We start from the raw sequence: 22,319 nt of genomic DNA, 5'->3' as shown, positions 1-22,319 counted from the left end.
CCCTATTTTCTTGAGGTACAGAAGCTTCTTAATTTGATGTAATCCCATTTGTTTATCTTTGTTTCTGTTTCCTTGGCTGAAGTGCTATCTCCTCAGAGATGCCTCTAGCTTCAGTGTCATGGAGTGTTCTGCCTATATTTTCCAGTGTTACTTCTTGATTCAGGTCTGATATCAAGTTCTTTAATCCATTATGAATTTGACTTTAGTGCATGGTGTTAGAAGAGGGTCTGAGTTTATTTATTTATTTTTTTTGCAGGTAACTGACCAATTTGCCTAATACCATTTGTTGAAGAGGCTTTTCTTGTTCCACTTCATAGTTTTTACTCCTTTATTAAATATTCGCTGCCCACACACCTGAGGGTCTGTCTCTGGATCTTCAGTTCTACTCCCATGACCTGGAGAGACCTACTCCTTTGTCCTTTGCCAGTTCCCTGATGCTTTGATCACCTCAGCGGTATAGATCAGCTTGCGGTTGGGGAGAGGGATGCCTTCCATTTCCTTTACCCTAGGATTGCTTTGGCGTGGGTGGGGGTAGGCCTTGTTATTCCATAGGAGTTTCAGAAGTGTTTGATCTCTCTTTAAAAATGCCATGGGCATTTTTCTAGGGATTGCACTGAATCTGAATAATACTTTAGGGGTTCCGCTATTTTTTTTAATCGAATCACCATGAGAATAGTTATAAAGCTTTCAAGTTTAAGTCTCAGTCATACAATGATCAAACACATCCCTTCACCAGTGTACATGTCCCACCACCAAGAACCCCAGTATACCCCCCTCCCACCCCCCACCCTGCCTGTGTGGTAGATGATTTCCACTTTACTCTCTCTCTCTACTTTGATTACATTCAATATTTCGACAAGAGACCCACCATTATTATTTGGAATTTTCCCCAACAATCAGGCCTGCCGAAAAGGCATCATTAGACAATTTGTTTTCTAGTGCTGCTTATGAAGGGTGGCCAGGCGATTTTAGATTTCTGACATTTTAGTAAAAAGTCTGGAGCTGTTCGTGGGCGGCAACTCGGGGCCTAGTCAGGATGGGGAGAAGGGCTGGCTCCACCCCCCCATCCCATGAGTCCCCACGTGTCTCGTCACTGCAATCTCGTATCTAGCTGTCCAATAGGCTCCGAAAGGCGGTCACCGTGCCACCAGGGGCGAAGGGTGGAAGGGACAAACACCTTTCCCCACCCGGGGCAGCACGGCGCCATGGATTAATGCTCAGTCCAGATGCATTTCCTCCCAAAGCTGCCGGGTTCCGAGGTCGGTTTGTGTGCCTCTGGGATCCTGACCCTCAAGAGCTGGAGGAGCTGCCCATAGGCGGCAGCTCGGGGCCTCGTCGGGCGAGGAGGTTCTGCCGTCTGAACAGTGTTAACCCCCCAGTCGTGAACCATGAGCAGGGAATGCGTTTCCATTTCTTTGTGTCCTCTTTTTTTTTTTCTGTAAGTTGTGTTTTGTAGTTTGCTCTGTATGGGCGTTTCACCTCTTCTGTTAGCCTGAGTCCTAGGTACTTAATTTTTTGAGGTACAACTGTGAACAGGATTGTTCTTTTAATTTCACTCTTGTATTTCATTAACTGCATATGGAAAATCCACAGACTTTGGCGTGTTGACTTTGTAGCCTGCCACTTTGCTATATGCATCTCTAAAATAGGCTTATGGTTGAAAATCAGACAATATATTTTATTTCATTTATGGTTATTTGTCTTAACAGAATTGCACTTTTAATTTTTACCTGGCAGTAATTTATAATGTACAGAACAGATAAAAGTATAAGAATACGTTCCTCTCCTTCAAAGTTTTATCGTATTGTTGATACAAAATCCATTTGCCTGATTTCTCTCTCAAAACTAATACACATTTTTATTTCTTCTTCATAACTTTCTGAAGTTCTTGGGCTGGAGCGATAGCACAGCGGGTAGGGCATTTGCCTTGGACGTGGCTGACCGGGATTCGATTCCAACATCCCATATGGTCCCCTGAGCACCGCCAGGGGTGGTTCCTGAGTGCAGAGCCAGGAGTAACCCCTGTGCATCGCCGGGTGTGACCCAAAAAGAAAAAAAAATCTTTCTGAAGTTCTTTATTTTTTTTTTGTCCTTTTGGGTCACACCCGGCGATGCACAGGGGTTACTCCTGACTCTGCACTCAGGAAATACCCCGGCGGTGCTCCGGAGACCATATGGGGTACCAGGGATGGAACCCAAGTCAGCTGAGTGCCAAGCTAACACCCTCCCTGCTGTACTATCACTCCGGCCCCACATTCTGAAGTTCTTAAGTAAAAATTAAGTGCAAAATTGGGCCTTTTACTGGTAAAGAGTGCTCAGTGACATTGTCTAACATATTAAGTTTATTATTGAACTTAAATCTGAGCTTCCAGATTCCTCACTTACCCTAGGAGGGTGTCTTTTCAGAGCAAAAATTATATTTTAAAAATTTAAATTTAAGCTTCTTAAAAGGACATTATTAAAATGTTGGCAACTAAAACATAAATGCTGTGTGAAGGTCACACAGAAGCTGTCCTCTCCCGGTCACTCACCCTGCGGGCAGTTGTCAGCAAACCTTTAATAGAAGAGAAGCAGCTTCTTTGAGCTGGGCCTGCTCTGGTGGACAGGGGAGCCGAGGTCAGCCTTGGTCAGCAGCCGGCAGGCTTCTCACGGGAGTCTGGGAGCTGAGGAACCCTGCGGAGGACGGCTCCGGGCAGGGCCTGGTGAGCCCCCTCTGTGCGTGTGAGCCTTCCTGGCTGGGCCCTGCTCGGTGCTGCGGCCACCCTCTCTGGTCTCCACCCGGAGGACAGCTCGGGAGCAGATGGTTGATAACGGACGGGCACCCGGCTCCGAGAGCAGCACAGCAGGTGTTTGGAGAACTGGGCGCGTCTGTTCTGGTGCGACGCCCGCGAGTGCAGGATTAACGTGCAGATCACCAGACGCCTGCGCGTTTACAGCTCTTACTTGGCAGCTCTTACTCCAAGCTCGAGTCGGAGTGTCAGAGCACCACAGCAGCTAGAGGAAAGGAACCCCTGTCGCCTAGGCAGCAAGCCCAGAGGTCCCCCTCTGCCTGGTCTAGTGACCAGTGCTCATGTCTGTCACCTATCCCTGCCCTCGGCGGTTTCTGTCACCTGATTGGCTACATCCCATGTAAGGGAGCTTGAAAACGACCAATCAGATCAACGTAATGATCTCCCCTTCACATTTCCTCTCCTCTCTGTAACACTGGGGTGAGGGGGAGTAAAGCCCCCTTTTTTTAACCCTAGATAAAACCTTTAGGACTGGGGCGGTAGTATAGTGGGTTGCCCTGCTTGTGGCCGTCGAGCCAGGTTCAATCCCGGCATCCCGCATGATCCCCCAAACCCTGCCAGGAGTGACCCCTGAGCACTGCTGGGTGTGGCCTCCCCCCAGGACACACAGAAAACCCCACAACATTTTGTCTATGAGGAAGTGTGAAGAGGAACTTTTCTTAAAAACAATTTGTGGGAAGTACAGGAAGGAATTCCTGGTGAGCAGGAGCTAGTTGAAGCCAGCATTTATTTTGAAGGTAGAGGCAAGGGAAGTCAGCGAGGGCCAGCTGGGATAAACAAACGTTTGTTTAAGGAGGGAGAAAGGAGGGAGAAAGTGGCAAAGACATCCCTGCAGTCGCAGAAATGGAGGCCCCGGGGGACACCCACTGTCCCTGGTTAGCCTCTCTATGCTTTCAGGTTTCCCGCCCTTCCTGTCCTCCCCCACTCTCCTTTCAGCTAGCTGGGGACCCCTCGCCCTGGGCTGAGGTCCTGGCCGTACTTGACTACCAGGGTTGCCATGGTAACTGTAAACTGCCGTGGCCTGTGGCATTATAGTGACGGTGTAATGAGCACAGCATCCCCCTACTGTCACTAACCACTGACAGTACTTTTGCTCCCCAGTGCTGTGACAAAGGTAAAAGTCTGAGGTAGGGGGAGGCATAACACTGAATGGAATTTCCTCCTCACCATAAACTTGGCTTTGGCATCTCTCTGCTGGGCTTCTGGCTTAAACACCCAGGAAGTGTGTCACCCTGCTTGGCTGTTGATCTCTTGATCTGACACGTTCCATTTGCTTTCTAACATCTATAGCTCAATGGGGAAAACTTCTCTTCTAGGCCCACCTCTAGAAAAAACTTCTTTAAACAAGTATAAGCCCTCTAGAGACTTCTAGAAAGAAATTTTAGAATACTCCTGAGGATTCTAGAAAATTCTAGAAGGAACATCTAGAAAATTCCCAAGACTTCTAGAATACTTCTCATCTAGACCCACCTGCAACCCTGATTAGATCAGCATTTGCTTTTGGGTTTAGGGGAGGCTGGCTGGGGGTAGATGGGGGTGAAGCAAACATATGTTCTTACGGTAACGTTTTTGAAACCCACCTACCTAAATCGAGAATGGAGTATCTGCTCGTTCTCCTCACACCTCCCCCCTAAGCTGTGAGACACTGAGGTCAGAGAAGAGCAAAGGCCAGGAGGCCCAAGCCCCCGGAAGGCAGTTCTTGAAGTAGATTCCATAAAACAAGGCAGAGAAAGACCCAGAAGACGGTCAGCCCCTGGAAGTTTCCTATCAAAGGTGCAAAGGATGGTTGGTGCATCATCTGAATCGTGTCAGCTCTGCTCCCTAAGTGTCTCTGCTGTGCCCCTCACGGTGCCCCGTCCCAAGACGTCCCCTGCCTCCTGGCCGGCACAGCCTGGCATCGCTGTGGCAGGCCTGTCCTGTGTCCCCACAGTCGCCCAGTGCCGGGCACAGAGTAGCAGATCAAATAAACACCAGTTGGATGGATAAAGCAACAGTGGATTTAAATGTTTATCAGTTTATCAAAGTGCCGTTTTGTCGTCTGACTCACTGTCATTAGTTTGGGCCGCAGGCAAGGATTAGTGCTTCCTAGTTGCTTAGAAACAGAATGCCTCCATTTCCACAGAAAGTCCTTTGAAAGGTGTTAATTTGATAACAGTGCCTCCTTGGGCTCGGAGCTTTGGAAGACTTCCAGGTTTCCTAAAAAACGGTTGTTGATAAAACAAAAGGAGCAGCCCTCAGTGGGAGACGAATCTCCCAGGCCCCTGCTGCTCTACGGGGTGAGACACCGTCCCCCCCATCCCCGCCACCCACCCAGGACCGCCCCTGTTCTCCAGCCATCTTCCACCCCTGTGCCGTCCCTCACAGGAGATTTCCTTAGACATCTGCCTCTTTGTTGCATCCCTTCAGGCACTGATCGGGAGCCCTCCTCTAGACTGGCACCAAGCCCAGCTTCCTTGACTTAGAGAGACAGAGGCAGAGAGCTCTGTGGGCAGTACGGGGCAGACGGGGGCAGAGTCATGGGCCCCAGGCACTTGGTGGTGTCGCTCTGTGTCTAAGCCAAGAGCCAAGAGGGCAGGAGATCCAAACCACAGCCACCGCACTGGGAAAGGTGCCCGCCCAGACAGAGGGGCGGTGGCACCTCAGGGGTGGTGGGACTGCGCTAGAACGTTGTGTGTCTAAAACTCAACCACGAGTAGCTTTGAAAACCACCGGAATAAACCGGGCCATAGTCAAGACGCATGCCAAGCATCTGCTTGCCCTGGGTTCGATTCCTGGTACCACAAGGTCACCCCCTGAGCTTCTCCAGGTGTCACTCCCGGGCCCCCCAAACAGGAATCCTCAGGTCCTTGCCTTGAGCCCAGAGCAGCTTGGCGGTGCTTGTCCCCGGGGCCCCAGAGTTGACACTGCTGCCCGCCAACACCAGTAAAAATGAACACGCTGGAATTCGCTCGCAGGTCTTGAGAGTTGCCCGTTTTGTTCCTTTCTTAGAGTACGGAGATGCCTTTTCCAATTTCCTTTCCACGTCTGGGGCTAGTGCACCCTCCCATGCACACACACACAGCGTCTGTCCCAGAGCAACCCCCAAGCCCCCAGTTTCTCACATCTCCGAGCATCACGGACGGGCACGCAGGAGGTCGGAGAGGAGAGCATCTTCCATGGGAATTGGCCTTTGCGAATCATTTCAAGGAAGGGGGAGACCCCACAGCTGACGGGGCCACGGGGCCGGAGGGCACCAGGCCTCAGAGCTCAGAGTTCAGCCTTCACAGGGCTGCTCTCCACAGCCGGCCCTCCGCTCGCGCCATGAGGCCGAGGGGAGGCTCCTCTGTGTGTTTAAGGCACAACCGGACTCAGCAGAACCGCCTGTTAGGACCATTGTGTCTGCCGTCGGGCTACGTTCTGCTCTGCACCCTCTCAGCTCCTCAGAAAGGTCCTGAGCCGCCTCGCTGGGGCAGGGCGTTTTGGAGGACCTGTGTGAAGTGTCTACACTCCTTTGGGGAGTCTTCGCCTCACAGTGCTCTCCTGAGCCTGAGAGAGGGCCGAGGCCTCCGTGCCGGCTGTAGGAGCATCGCATTTTCCAGCCACCTTCTGGCCAGAATAATTTTTTATTTTTAAACAGCTCCTAATGGTCGTAGCCGCTGCACTGCCTCTGAGCACATTAATCCTCCCCGTCCTGAGAGTCGGGGAGACGCTGGAACTGTTTCTCTCGCAGTGGGGTTCTTATCGCGGCAAGAGCTGCCCTGATTCCTTTCCCGGCCGAGCAGAATGCCGCTGCAGTGGGCCCGCGTCTGTCTGCTCGGAGCCGTTTATCACTAAGGCAGTGACAAAGCTGCCCAGCGGCGTGAGTGAGTGGGTGGTCCAGATGGCCCCTCTGACGGCTGGGTGTCGGGCCACACAGCCTCTCTGCACAAAGGAGGGTGCTCGGGGGCGTCTGATCCAAAGTCTGCTGTCAGCTTGCGCTGGCCTCGCACGCCGGCAGTCTCCGGCTGGCTCTGCGAACCGGGCCCACAGATTCCCGGTCTCCTTCGCATGGAATTTGGGGCATCCTCAGACTCTTAGACGTACAGTTGACAGAATTAAAATCATCCTTTTCACTGGAGGAGAGAAAAGGGGTCATTTTTCATAAGATGCATTTTTCTCCCATGGGCCAAATACCATTTGGAGCTGTTGGTGTCACTTTGTTACATGGAACAGTTATTTCGATATGATTTACTGACTGTTTACAACTAATTGTTGGCATCTGCTTAGGCCTATAAATGCCTCAGCAAGAAAAGTTGGGCTGGTGGTGGCAAGCCAATTTATTCTCGAGAATTCCTATGGAAAAGGATCGGCCTCGCTGCTTTAGAAAAAAATCTGACTTGAATAAACAAAAAGTCTGTTTATTTTTTAGCATCTAATATCCATGGTTGCGATGTTTACAGCCTCCCCTTTTAGACGTTAATGGTCCGTAGATGCTTGGCTGGGTACATGGGGACGCGTCTGAGCGTGGCGCGTGCCGTGAATGGGCAGTGAGTGGCTTTGGAGACACAGAAGTTACACCAAAGTCAAGTACTCTCGAAGATTGATGCCATCTGGAGGAGATAGAGTTCTTCAGTTCCCTCTTGCAGTGGTGGTTGCCCTTTTTTTTCACTTTGTGTGCTCTATTCATGTTGTCAGTTGTTTCAGATGTTATAAATACTAGAATCAAAATCAGCTTCACTTAAGATGGCGCGTAAACGTGGATTTATAAAAATGCAGAAATAATGTCTGACTTTCTTTTTGAATCTCTGGGGAGAGTCAAAACTTTGAGAGGCTGAAGAGAGAAGATGACCACCTGGGACGGGTTTCCTGGTCTTAGGGAGTGAACTGTATTCCATGCGTGTGCTGGCGTCTTCCTCACCCCTTCTGCTTGCTTGTGCAGGCACTCGTGGCTGTGTGTTCGATCTCCCTTGAGGGCTGCTTCTTCCAGGGAGCCTCCTCTCCTGGCTTTGGTTTCTCCCCATTGCTCCTCTTAAGGTGCTCCAGTTACAGCAGTGTTGCCAGGAGCAGGCTGAGGCACTTGAGGAGAATTACCCGGTGCCCCCCACTCCGGCCCAGCCAAGAACCCAGCGCAGAGCTGCTGCCCAGTAGCTAGGTCCACTGCCCACGTAGCCTGGGTTGAATTTGAGTTGGGAAAACCTGGCGTTGGCTAACCACGCCGTGGAGAACAACACACCTCAGTGCCAGCCAGAGACTGAGCTATGTCTTTGAAAAGATGCTCTGTGAACAAGAGGGGAAGAGGGAATGAGGGGTAGATGGCGGTTCGCTGGGTGTTTGCTGAAAAGGCTTCCTCCTCCGGAGGAAAGAGGTTGGACGTGGGCTGAACCTTGACGGCTTCGTGGTAAGTGGCGGCAGTCGGAGGAGCTGCCCAGAGAGATAGTCTGAGGCACAGGGGGGTCTCCAGTTCCCAGGTCTGGGCTGAGGGAAACACAAGGATTTGTGAGTGGAAACTGGAGGATGCAGATGGTGGCGGGGAGAACTGGCTTAGGCGGGGCTCTGAAGGACTCACGGAAACGTGGGCTCCTGAGGAGAACGACTCAGTCTCCAGTACTGCCGCATGTGTGCCTCCTGGCCGGGGACGGAGTGTGCAAGGAAGCACGTTCAGACTTTGGGTGCTGATTTCAGTGGTAGCCAGAGTGACGCTACCGGGCTTGGAAAATTCCCACCTGAAGGCCTCACAGCTGTTTTCGCAGGAATCTTTACTCACCCCCCCCCCCCCTATAAAAGTACTGCTCGCCTGTTTTTATAGCTCCCATTTTTGTTTCAGAAGAGGTCAAAGTTTCGTCCACTGCAGAAAATACACCAATGGATCTCTAAGGTATTACATCCTGGGCACTATGTGAATATTTTGGTGAGTGTTATAACCACAGGAATCACAAAATCAAATTGTTCTCCAGGAATAAAATTGCACACACATGCCAGGGGAGTTTTCATAGTATTGATCCGAGTGGTTTGACTTTGGAACAAATTCCAAGGTTGGAAAATCTCTTTAATTCAGTTACAAATATTCTCTTATTGGGAGAGGCTATAGAAGCACTCGTGAGGGTAAAGGAAAAGGAATTTTGTATTTAAGGGAGGAGACGGGAGCAGTTTTCTTAATCTTTTTTTATGAGTGTAAGATGTTGCTTTGTCATTTCATGTGGTATTTTATTTAATTTTTTTTAAATGAGGGAAGCCCTTTATTTTTTTTATTTTTTGCTTTTTGGGTCACACCCAGCGGTGCTCAGGGGTTACTCCTGGCTCTGCACTCAGGAATTACTCCTGGCAGTGCTTGGGGGACCATATGGGATGCCGGGGATCGAACCCGGGTCGGCCGCGTGCAAGGCAAACGCCCTACCCGCTGTGCTGTCGCTCCGGCCCCAAGGGGGAAGCCCTTTAACATGTTATCATCTCTCTCTGTCAACTGACTTGTTGGACATGTGTCTCTCACCTTCACGTGCCAACCCCAGTGCTTCTAAACTCAGTCTCGTTGTGTTTGTGTATTTGTGACATGAGGAGATAACTACCTATTTATCTTCAATACGATCGAGTATGAAATGTCTTGTCTGTGTGTGTGCGCGCACGCGTGTGTGTGTGTGTGTGTGTGTGTGTGTGTGAGAGAGAGAGAGAGAAAGAGAGAGAGAGAGAGAGAGAGAGAGAGAGAGAGAGAGAGAGAGAGATTGACAGGACAGGACAATGCCTGGTGTGTAGTAATTGTTGGAAAGCACTGTTAGAATGGGAGAATGGAGTGACCTAGACATGCGTGGCCCTGACCTTGGGCATTCTGTACATCTTTGCACCCGGAGTCCTTTGCAGTGATGCTTTTACAGGGCCCCAGGAAAGAGCCGCTGGAGGAACACAGGGGCCCGGGGAAGCATTAAGCAAGGCAAAAAAGGAGGCGAGAAGGATGGGGAGGGGCTCAGCCAGTGCTCTCAAGTGGCCTGAGCCTGAGCACTGAGGGCAAGGACCAGGTTCTCTCTCTCTCTCTCTCTCTCTCTCTCTCTCTCTCTCTCTCTCTCTCTCTCTCTCTCTCTCTCTCTCTCTCTCTCTCTCTCTCTCTCTCTCTCTCTCTCCTTCTGTCGGTGGTGTGTGACGTGACTCCTGGGCAGATGAACTAAGTTCAGGATTTTGGCTGCCGGAAGGAATTTCGAAGGTCGTTCAACTGTTGAAGCGTATTTTAATTTCTAAAAGTTGCATCTATCAATTCCTATCCTGGATCCGGGTCTCCCCAGCGACGGAGAGGGCTCACTTGGCTGACTCAAATAATGAACTCGCGTGGCATGTGTGTGCCGAAAGCTTCGCTCCCGCCTCTCTGCGGGCAGGAGCCGATGTGTCCTCTGCTCGGTGCAGGCAGCAATTAGTAGGTAATGTTGCAAGCGTAGATGAGATGAAAATGCAGCTGCTTTCCGGGATTTTATTATTTGTTGTTCATAAGCTGTCTCTCAGTAAAAAGGATTTAAAGCAACAGTTGTTAAGAAGATAAATTCAAGTCATTTAATGGCCTAGCTTTCCTCCTCTAATTATTTCTATCTAATCAAATGCTTTATTAAAATCCCAGCAGTCAGAGTGGTTTGTGGATACTTGGGAGAGCACTTTGAGAGATTGGTAACTGACTGGAACATCCACTGCACACAGAGGAATAGCATGAATTTGCAAGGGTCAAGCATTAGCTCAAATTTAAGGATTAAATTTCTCCCTGCAGCGAGGACATTTTATTTCTACCTCCTCAATGATTTGGCACCGGTATGCTCATTCTTATTTGCATGGCGTTGCTTTTCATTGCATTTTAGGTGGTTCCGATATGCCTAATGCTGTCTATCTGTGGGGTTTTGAACGGAGAAGCCAGCTGCACCGGACAGCTCCGTCCTCGTCTTCTCTGGCCCTGCATGTTTTCTCTCTCAGTGCCGGCATCTTGATTTCCTTCTGGGCCCCCCAACTTCATGCATTTGTCCTGTGCCCACCAGCATGCTTGGGCCCTTCCTCCTCGGAGCCTCTCTCAGCGCCGAGCCTGGGCATTCTGTACATCTTTGCACCTGGAGTCCTTTGCAGTGATGCTTTTACAGGGCCCCTGGAAAGAGCCACTGGAGAGACACAGGGGCCCGGGGAAGTATTGAGCAAGGCAAAAAAGGAGGCGAGAAGGGTGGGGAGGGGCTCAGCCAGTGCTTTCAGGTGGCCTGAGCCTGAGCACTGAGGGTCACAGTTGGCCCCAGTGGCCTCAGACACCAACACTGTAGTTTCAGGGGACCAGAAAGCAGGGAGCAGCTTCTGTGGGTGGCTCTTGCTGGGGCCTCCGGTGAGGTGTCAGCCGAGGCTGTCATCTCCACAGGGCCTCCCCTCCGCTGCAGGGTCTGCTTCTGAGGCGGCTGGCAGAGCTGGCGCTCGGCAGGGCACGTCTTGGCACGTGGGCTTCTCCGTGAGACTGCGTGACCGTCCTCAGGACACGGCGGCTCACGCCCCTCACATCACTGACCTCACAGAGAGCCTGGGCGGAGACGTCGGGGTCTTCCCTGACCTTCTCTACCTGCGGGGAAGCCCGGGCACACGTGCACAGGAGGGAACACAGACCTGTTGGCGGGGCTCGCCGGGAGGCACCCCAGAAACTACCGCACAGACTCTGCTAAGCGCCCTGCATCGCTGACCACACACAGCGCCGTGTCCCGTGCCTGGCCTGCTCCCGCCCCACCCCTACACAGCTAACCTGCCCGTCCATGTTCTTTCTTGCTGCCTTGTCCTTGCAGTTCCCGGGACTCGACTGTCCTGCATCCATATATGTCACAGCGAGTCGGGAAGCTGGAGCCACATCCTTCACCTAGTGGATATGAACCAAGATGCACATATCGGAAAGATCAGACAGAGACAGAGAAAAGGACCTGGGGAGGGGGGAGGAGAGAGAACAAGTGAGGCAGAGAGCAGATTGAAGCCGCACGCTCGGTCAGATAAACGTGTGGACACTGGTGCTATTTTGTAGATGCTGAATTTCGTGAGTCCCTGTGTTTGGATGATGGGGGAACAATGTCCTACTGAGTGTAATGTATGCGGATGGTTCGCATCATTTTTTTTTACCAGGACTCCTTCACTTATGTCTTATAATATTCTGCAAATGGGCAATCTTTGGATTATCCCTTTAATAAAAGTGGGGAATAATTGCTGACAAATAACACTTCAGTAATGTCAAGTACAGTGTTTGTGATTCATTTTACGCGTGATTGAGAACTTTATCTAACCTTTGATTAACTGCTCGGTAACCTGGCTCATTGGGGCAAAATCATTTTCTAGATTCATCAATTAACATTTGTATCTAATTTGGGCAAAGGGCAGAGAGGAGGAATGTCAGGGGGACGAAGGACAAGACGGTCTGGCAGGTCTCCGTCAGAAATGTCGCTCCTGTCGCCGTCCCCTCTCCGTCCTGGGAACCTCCAGGGCTCCCAGGCTCCCCCCTCGCCCCGCTGGGTTCCCTGCAAACCTGCCCCAGAGGAAGCAGCGGGCGACACTCACACGGTCACTTCCTGCACTGGACGCCTCGGGGTCTCCTGGGCCCAGAGTCCACCCACGAGGCTTAGCTCCTTAGCGCCCCATCATCCTACCTTGGCCGGAAGCTGCTCTGTCCCTGCCCTGCCCTTCTTTCCCCTCCTACCTTCCCTCTCCTCCCTTCCCTCCTCTCCTCTTCCATGTCGGTTTCTCCTCCACCGTTTCGGACCCCGTTTCCGACACTGGTTAGACCCACTGTCAGTGCCCCCCACCCACTCCAGCCCCTCCCTTCAACTCAGCTCTGGCTCCCTTATAGAAACCCCCAAAGCAGGGTCCTTCCCTCCTGATTGCCATGGCTCTAGCTTGGTGGAGACACACAGTCCCCACAAGTCTTGCTTGTGTGTGTGTGTGTGTGTGTGTGTGTGTGTGTGTGTGTGGTGTATGTTTTTGTTACTTTGCGAGCTATCTATGCCTACATTTCTTGTATACAAAGGCATTTCTCCACATATTCTAATGTTCCCCAGGGTTTTCTTTTAAAAAAATTTTTTTTTAAAAATTGAATCACAGTGAGATACAGTTACAAAGTTGTTCATGACTGGGTTTCTGACATACAGTGTTCCACATACAGTGTTCTAACACCCATCCCTTCTCTATTATACATTTCCCACCACCAGTGTTCAGTTTCTCTCCTCGCCCCCATGGTAGGTACTCTCTCTCTCTCTCTCTCTCTCTCTCTCTCTCTCTCTCTGTCTGTCTCTCTGTCTCTGTCTCTCTTTTGCTCTCCCTCTCTTGCTCTTCCTCTCTCTCTGTCTCTCTGTCTCGCTGTCTCTGTCTCTCTCTTGCTCTTCCTCTCTCTCTCTCTGTCTCTCTGTCTCTGTCTCTCTCTTGCTCTCCCCCTCTCTCTCCTTCTGGGCATTACAATTTGCAATGCACTTACTGAAAGTTTGTCATGTTTGTTCCTTTACCTGCTTTCAGCACACAGTTCTTATCCAGAGTGATCATTTACGGAATCATAGTGTCATAGTGGTCTCTTCTCTATTCTAACTGCCCCCCACCCCACTTGTGGCAAGCTTCCAACCGTGGACCATTCCTCCTGGCCCGTGTCTTTTCTGTCCTTGGGTATACTATTTTTTTATATCCGACAGATGAGTGCAAGCAGTCTATGTCTGTCCCTCTCCTTCTGACTCATTTCACTCAGCATGAGACTCTCCATGTCCATCCATTTATTAGTGAATTTCATGACTTAGTTTTTCCTGGTGGCTGTGTTGTATTCCATTGTGTAGCTAAGAACTGTGGCTTCTTTATCCAGTCGCCTGTTCTCAGGCCCTTGAGCTGTTCCCAGATCCTGGCTATTGTGAGCAGTGCTGCAATGAGCACAGGAGTGCAGACGGCTTTTCTGCAGTGTGTTTATGGCCCCCAGAAGTGGTATTGCCAGGGTGTACGGAAGCTCAATCTCTAGGTGGGTTCTCACCTGAGAGCAGAGAGCAGTGAGCAGGTAGGAGCTCCATGCAGTACCCAGCAGAATGGAGCCTGGTTTTCACCTGAACTTGGCCCTGAGAGGTGAAGGGGAAAGTCAGTAGCTCTGTACAGACACGGGTAAGAAGGAACACGCAGTGCCGGCCTTCAGGGGGAAGGCTGGCGGAGGGCGCGGAGTTTGGGCTCTGTCCTCCCCGATGTTAAGCAGATCCAGGGAAGGGAAATGAGGGCCTGGGGTAGGGGGAGGCCTGGGGGCGGTAGGGGGGTGTTGGTGGTTTTCCCGATGGGCCCCACTTGCTCGGCCATTGTCCCATGGATATGGAGCATTGAAATACCAAGGTTTTGTTTTCCATGTTGTTTTGTATTTGATATGACTTCAAAATGCCAGAGAAAGAAGGTTTTTCAAATATTTGGGTGTTTCATTTTTTCTTTTTAAATGTTTTATTGAATGAGATACACAGTTACAAAATTGTTCATCACTGGGTGTCAGTCATAAAATGTTCCAACACCCATCCCTTCACCAGTACACATTTCCCACTACCAGTGACCCCAGTTTCCCTCCCCACAACCCCCTGCCCCATCCACAGTCTGCCATAGGGCAGGCACTTTCCTTTTTTCTTTCTCTCTTGCCCCTCCCTCCTTCCTCCCCTCCCTCCCCCCTCTTTGGGGGTTATGGTTTGCGGTACAGATACTGAGAGGTGAGCACGTTTGTTCCTTTACCTGCTCTCAGCACTGAATGGAGAAACGACCACTATAAAAATGACAGTTGGAAATGACCACGCTGGACAAGAACCAAATGCAGGACAGATCTTTTTAAATATTTGAATTGTTAAAAACATAATCTACTGATGCCAGTATTTAATGTGAGCCTTTGAAGAGAATGGACTTTTGGAGAGTTGTACCTTTCTGTGAAGTCAGGTGTGAGGGCACCAGGAGGGCGGTCAGGGGCTGGACTGCTTTCCTGGCACGCCTGAGGCCCAGCTTTGATGCCCAGCATCCCATATCTCTGGGCCTGAGCTGCTCTGAGTACTGACCGTCAGCCCAGCTGGCTGACTCTCACCCTGACCCTCACTGTGGACACTACTTGGAGTCTCCCCAAAATAAGGGGATGTGAAGTGAAAATTAGTTTTAGTGTATAAATACGTATAGTGATGAAGAATAGCCTTATCTAGTGGACTCGGTGACTTTCTTGCTGTGAAAACATCCTGGGGCTGATCTCACATTAGCATGGCCTGTTTGCCTCCCTTCCTAACCTTAGTTCACATGGTTCTTTTGCTAGTTAGAATTGACATTGGTTTGGGACACATATTTTCCCTCCAAGGGAATCTAAGAGTTTTAGAATATATATATTATAATTTACTCATCATCTTTTAATCTCTACTGTCACTGCCACTGTCACTGTCATCCAATTGTTCATCGATTTGCTTGAGCGGGCACCAGTAATGTCTCTATTGTGAGACTTGTTACTGTTTTTGGCATATCGAATATGCCACAGGGACTTGCCAGGCTCTGCCGTAGGGGTGAGATACTCTCGGTAGCTTGCTGGGCTCTTTGAGAGGGATGGAGGAATCAAACCTGGGTCGGCCACGTGCAAGGCAAACGCCCTACCCGCTGTGCTATCGCTCCAGCCCTACCGAGCAAATTAAAATGTGGTGTGACAACCCCAAATGTATGATCATCTAATCTTTGATAAGGGAGCAAGAGATGTGAAGTGGAGCAAGGAAAGTCTCTTTAACAAATGGTGCTGGCACAACTGGACAACCACATGCAAAAGAATGGGCTTAGACCTTGACCTGACACCATGCACAAAAGTCAGATCAAAATGGATTAAAGACCTCAACATCAGACCACAAACCACAAAGTACATTGAAGACAAGGTCGGCAAAACCCTCCATGATATTGAAGATAAAGGTATCTTCAAAGATGACATGCAACTGGCCAACCAAGTGGAAAAAGAGATAAACAAATGGGACTACATTAAACTAAAAAGCTTCTGCACCGCAAAAGACACAGTGACCAGAATACAAAGACTATCTACAGAATGGGAAAGGATATTTACACAATGCCCATCAGATAAGGCGTTGATATCAATGGTATATAAAGCACTGGTTGAACTCTACAAGAAGAAAACATCCAACCCCATCAGAAAATGGGGTGAAGAAATGAACAGAAACTTTCCTAAGGAAGAGATATGAATGGCCAAAACACATGAAAAAGTGCTCTACATCACTAATCATCAGGGAGATGCAGATCAAAACAACCATGAAATACCACCTCACACCACAGAGACTGGCCCACATCCAAAAGAACAAAAGCAACCACTGTTGGAGAGGATGTGGGGAGAAAGGGACCCTTCTATACTGCTGGTGGGAATGCCGACTGGTTCAGCCCTTTTGGAAAACAGTATGGACGATTCTCAAAAAATTAGAAATTGAGCTCCCATTTGACCCAGCAATACCACTGCTGGAAATATATCCCAGAGAAGCAAAAAATATATAGTTAAAATGACATCTGCACTTAGGTGTTCATCACAGCACTATTTACAATAGCCAGAATCTGGAAAAAACCCGAATGCCCTAGAACAGATAACTGGTTGAAGAAACTTTGGTACATCTATACAATGGAATACTATGCAGCTGTTAGGAAAAAATGAGGTCATGAACTTTGCATATAAGTGGATCAGCATGGAAAGTATCATGCTAAGTGAAATGAGTCAGAGAGAAACAGACATAGAAAGACTGCACTCATCTGTGGAATATAGAATAACAAAGTAGGAGACTAACACCCAAGAATAGTAGAAATAAGTACCAGGAGGTTGACTCCATGGCTTGGAGGCCGGCCTCACATTCTGGGTAGAGGGCAACTCAGACAGAGAAGAGAACACCAAGTAAAATGTGATTGGAGGCCACGCGGGGGAAGGGTGATGCGAGCTGAAAGTAGACTAGAGACTGAACACGATGGCCACTCAATACCTTTATTGCAAACCACAACACCTAATTAGAGAGAGAGAACAAAAGGGAATACCCTGCCACAGTGGCAGGGTGGGGTGGGGAGAGATGGGATTGGGGGGGTGGGAGGGATGCTGGGTTTGTTGGTGGTGGAGAATGGGCACTGGTGAAGGGATGGGTTCTCGAACTTTGTATGAGGGAAACATGAGCACAAAAATGTATAAGTCTGTAATGTACCCTTACAGTGATTCACTAATTAAAAAATAAATAAATTTTTTAAAAATGTGGTGTGAGTTGGGCTTAGCACAATAAATACTTGGGAAAGAATCTTTACTCAATACTTGTTTTCATGCTAAATCCTGATTTTCTACTTGCCAGGGAAGTATAAGTGACCACGAAACACACTGACTCTGGTGCAACGGTGATTTTCCTTTGACTTTGGGGAGGTTCAGATTCTATACCTGTTATGGTTAAGTTGAAGGAACAATTATTTAAATCCTTACACTGCCTGGCACTGTGGAAATATCAACATAAAATACACATGGTATCTGCCTTCATGGACATGGCAGTATACAAAGAGAGAAGGCCGGAGCTGCAGTACAAATGGGAAGGCACTTGCCTTGCACGTGATTGACCCGGTTTAATCCCAGGGTTTAAACCCTGGCAGGGTTTATGGTCCCTTAAACCCTGCCAGGAGTGACCCCTGAGTACAGAGCCTAGGAGTAAGCCCCGAGCATCGCCAGGTGCATCCCCAGAGAAGAAAGACTGCAGAGTGGAGAAGCAGAGCAATAGTGTGATGTAAGAGTGGAACCCCCAGGAGTGGGGCGGTGTGTCGGCTAGTTAGACGGGGATAACGGTTGTGGAGGGCCTCCACAGAGAGGATCTCTCTGAGCTCAGCTGGTTGGTAAGAGTGGGCTCCTGGGAGACGGGGCTAGAAAGCAGGGTCCTGTGCTGCTGACGGAGAGCCCCCAGTTTCCAGGACCCCGCCCGGGCCTGCAGGAGCACGGCACGACCCTTTGTGCTTGTCGGTTGGGTCCTGAGGCACAGGGGCCTCTCCTACCCTAGGCAGCTGGACTAATGTCACTCTCTGTCTACACAGGAGCCCGGTACTGGTGTTCCAGTGCAATGACCGCCACGTGATCTGCCTGGACTGTTTCCACCTCTACTGCGTGACGAGACTTAACGACCGGCAGTTTGTTCATGACCCACAGCTTGGGTACTCGCTGCCTTGTGTGGGTAAGTCGAGCACCGTTTCTCCCTTGCATTTCTGCCGCTGGTTCAGAGCAAAAGAGGAAGTGTTGATGCCAGGCTGTCTGAGCCGTGCCCCTCCCTAGCTGAGGCTCGGAAAGTCGGGGTGCGTGTCTCTTGTTTGTGTTTGGATCAGACATGCAGAGCCGCAGGGAGGGACTCAGGTGCCGTGGGAATGGACGGCCAGATTCATTGGCGATATATTTTGGAATATTATTCAGCCAGTGCGCACCAAGTACGTCATGGAGTCCCCTGCGTGACACACGTTTATTACCCTGCACTGTGCAACTGGTCTTTGGTGCGTTAGTATTATCCGGCACTGAAGTTCCCAACACGTCTGTGATACATTTGAAAGAACATATATAAAAACTCAAGAATGAAACACAACAGAAATGTCCAACATTTTTTCTCAAATTTAAAAATATTTTTATCTTCCAATATTACAAAATGCCCTTCACATCTACTAAATTGTTGTTACCATATGTATCACCTTTATTGAGGTGAGACTTACAGAGCATACAAATTAAACATTCTCCAGCTGACAGTTTGGGGCCAAAACATGCATTCACTTTGTTCTAAGGTGACGACCCACTTCCTTCTAGTCTGGTAATGTTTCCGTTGCTCCAGAATAGGGGAGTGACCCCTCCCCAGTCTCTGTGGCCCCCGTCTCCTGCCACCACTGACCTGTGTGACTGTGCAAATGCCAGGCTTGATATTTCATATATGAGGAATCATGGCATGTGCTACTGTCTCTGTCCCCTTTTCACTCAGCTTGTTTTTGAAGCTTATACAATTGTGGTATGTATCAAAACTTCATTTCCTTTCATGGGTAAATAATATTCCATTCTGTGGACATACCAACACTTATTTTATTCATTCACATATTAAGGGGTTGTTGCTTTGTTTTGTCTGTTGCAAATGATGCTGTCGTAAGTCTTTGTGCACATGTTCCAATGTGGATGTAGGCTTTCGTTTTTCCTGGATAACCACGCAGGCCCGTGATTTCTGGGTCATGAGGTTTAACCTTTTTTTAAACCTGTGTTTAACCTTTTGATGAGTCAGCAAACGATTGTTATAGATGCTATACCACTTTGCTTACCAGAGACTTACCAGGGTTAATATTTCTTTACACCTTCACCAATATTTGTCATTTTCCCATTTCTAAAGTTATCCTGTTGAGTGCTAAGTGATATCTCACTGTGATTTGATTTACATTTTCTCGATGGTAGACAATGTTGAGTATCTCCTGTAAGGGATGTGGCTTAGCTCGAACATTGAGTTCCTGGGTCCGTTTTGAGTGCATTTCCGCATAGGGAGTGAGACAGAAACAAGCACAAGTTTCTTTAATTACCACAGTGCGATAAAATATGCTGTGTGGATTTTGAAAATTGTGGTTTGAAGCTGTTATTCCTTGAATCAATAGCTGGTTATTTTTTAATTCAGAATATCTTGATACTTTATATTGATCTATGATCACTTTCATTTTGATCATATCTGAAATATATACCTCAAAATTACGCATTGATCTGAGTGGGAGAAGTTAATTGCATTGTTGACTTTGTAACTTGTGGTATTCATTTTTAATATAATGTGACAGTAATGCAATGGGTTTTAAATTAAGGTTTGCAAACTTTATGTATCAATACACAGTTAAGAAAAATGGAATATTATTATGTGTTTGATTTTTTTAGCAAAAGGGCTCAAAATTGGGGAAACATTTATTGGCAGGTGGACTGTTCTGTTTTAATATTTCTAATGTATAATTTTATATTGGTAACTTCCTTCACAAGCTTATTATCTTATCAAGTGTTCTGTTAATGTGCCAGGTGCCAGGCACTCTTAAAACTTTATTTCTTTCTTGTTTACTTCTAAGTTTTTAAACTTTTATTATAGAAATTTTCAAATAGATGAAGTAAAACTAGAGTTCACTGAACCCTCTTGCACAGTCTCCAGGCTTTCTAGCATACTAAGGTTCTCTAGACTTTCATTCTTGCTCAATGACCTGGAAGCTTCCATTTTTCTAAGGAGTTCTGACTCCTTTCATCATTAATGGCATTTAGGAGACATATCTTGGATTTTCTGTGCTCATTATCACTGGACGGGTCACTGTTTCTTGATCTAGTTGAAAGGCTTAGGAAATACGCATTTTTTTAGAGAAAAAGTAAAAACCGCAATGAGTTACATTGATATTTTCAATTAACATTCAGGGTTATAAAATTTTTACTTCATGTCATTATTCTTACAATAGTTGTCTCTTCCTGTCTTAGCAAAGATCCTATTACTGAGCGACACCAATATATAGTTACTCATTTGTCCCATTTCGTAGTTCAGACCCAGTTTTAGAGGACCATTCTAACGCTGTCCCCAAAGCATGATTTTTGAGGGGTGTAAGTTTTGGCACTGGGACATGTTTCATCACATTGTCTCTGTCATTCTATTGCTGGTTCTCTATGTCTTTCATATGTTAGCTGCTTCTTTAGTTTTGTTTTCATAATTATGTAAAACTGTGCCAGAATCGTAAAGTCATGGCTGTAAGACAAATGACATTCAAAGAAATACAAGTTTAATCCCTCCTATTGTCTTCAGTAGCCCTTCTGTTCTCCCATAGATGAACCTTTCTCAAAAAATCTCCCATTTAGGGGCTGGATCGATAGCACAGCAGGTAGGGCGTTTGCCTTGCACGTGGCCGACCCGGGTTCGATTCCCAGCATCCCATATGGTCCTCTGAGCACCGCCAGGGGTGATTCCTGAGTGTATGAGCCAGGAGTAACCCCTGTGCATCACTGAGTGTGACCCAAAAAGCAAAAAAAAACAAAATCTCCCATTTAAAGACATGCAAACATATTGTCCATGAAATAAATGATGAGAAATTTTTATCCTTCCCTTCCTGAGCAAAAGCGTATAGAATACTATGTGCATTTCCCACCACCTTGATGTTTGTACCCTTTTAGATTCCATTTTGGAAAGTGCCGTCAAGTAATACACGGATGTTTCCTCCACTTAACACCAGTGGCCCAGCTGACTTCCACCGTGGTCTGTGCCTCAGTGTCCCCTTACAGGGCACTTTAGTTTGCCTTCTAACTATGCCCATTGCGTCTACTGTAATCTTGTCACAATGACTAGGCTTGTGCAGACGGGTTTTCAGTTTCCTCAGAGTGTCACTGTGAGAGCTTCCTTAGGAGGAGGGCAGCATATGGCCTTACTGTGTCTGTCCTCAGCCCCCTGCACCCCTCTGCATTGCTCACAAGCAATGAGTGAGACTAGGGGAGCCTGTGAACTCCCAGGCAGAATCATTGGAAGACTATGGGATTTGTTACAGTGTGTGTGTGTGTGTGTGTGTGTGTGTGTGTGTGTGTGTGTGTTTAGTTACTTCATTACAGGCTATTTAAGCGTAAAGCCGTCTAACACCATGCTTTCATTTGTCCTTCCAATGCCACTTGGTGTGGAGATCCTACTTCCCGGACGTCCCTTCCGTTTCCTGCTTAATAAGAAGCCAGACGAGCCGGGTGTCTGTGTTCTTGGTCGTTAGGGGAGAGTGTGGCAAGCCCCACAGCTGGGCAGGACAGGAGCGTTCACTGAGTGGCACCAGCTCCCTGGCGCCCCCTCCAGGCACCTGTCTGTCTGCCCGACATTCCCTCCATCTGTTCTCCCTGGCAGTGAAGACGCACCCAGACCCAGTCCATCACGCTCAGCGTCAAAGCCGTCCTCTGCGACTTCAGCCTTCTTGGCTCTTCCTGTTCTCATGGAAACTTCCAGTGTTTGCGCGTATCCTGTGAAAAGACACTTTCCAGGGCTAGTCCAGAGATCGGTTTTCTTTGCCCCAAATCAGAGTGGATTGTCGGGGCGCTCTTTCTCAGCAGCGTCGCTGTTCCGTCACTGCTGGGGCGCCTGGTCGTGTCCACTGCCTTCACTCGACCCCGGCTGAAACCTCAGGCTCAACATGGGGCTCCCTGGAGAGGGGAACAGGGCCCCCACCTGGGGGCGGTGGTTTGCGCTCTGGCTGGGCCCCGTGGGACCAGCTGCTCACTTAGGTGAGGCACCTCTCAGCAGGACTCTTTCTGAGCCGTGCCTGTGCTGGGTCAGGCTTGCATAAGCGGGAAGGGGAGCACTCGCCCGTGCCCAGGATCCCCCAAAGCTGGCCGACACCCTCCCACGGACCCCACCTTTGCAATTCGTGGCCCAGGACCGCATGCTGCGTCACTCCTGAGGAGTGTCACGTCGGCCCCTGCATAGCACGGTGGGCCTTGACTTAGCTTTGTTTTTAATATTTTTAATAATGCCTGTGTAAGCCCCGATTTACCTTCCTTAAATGACTGATTCCTTTTGCACACACCCTGGCGTCAACAGAGAATCAGGGGAAGCAAGTTCAACTTCCTCCTCTGAAGGTTCCTTCCTT

At 48.7% G+C, this 22,319-nt stretch overlaps 1 protein-coding gene across 1 annotated transcript in view; it reads left to right on the top strand.

The window, feature by feature from the left end:
* Positions 1-22,319, top strand: part of PRKN (parkin RBR E3 ubiquitin protein ligase) — a 1,029,130-nt gene that overhangs the window by 750,417 nt on the left and 256,394 nt on the right. The window contains exon 7 of the mRNA XM_055135350.1: positions 17,775-17,911. Within this exon, the coding sequence (XP_054991325.1) occupies positions 17,775-17,911 (137 nt within the window). The remainder of the gene's footprint in view (positions 1-17,774; positions 17,912-22,319) is intronic.

Source organism: Sorex araneus, chromosome 4 (genome assembly GCF_027595985.1).
Source record: "Sorex araneus isolate mSorAra2 chromosome 4, mSorAra2.pri, whole genome shotgun sequence".
NCBI classification, from domain to species: Eukaryota; Metazoa; Chordata; class Mammalia; order Eulipotyphla; family Soricidae; genus Sorex; species Sorex araneus.
This window is presented reverse-complemented; position numbering and strand designations above follow the sequence as displayed.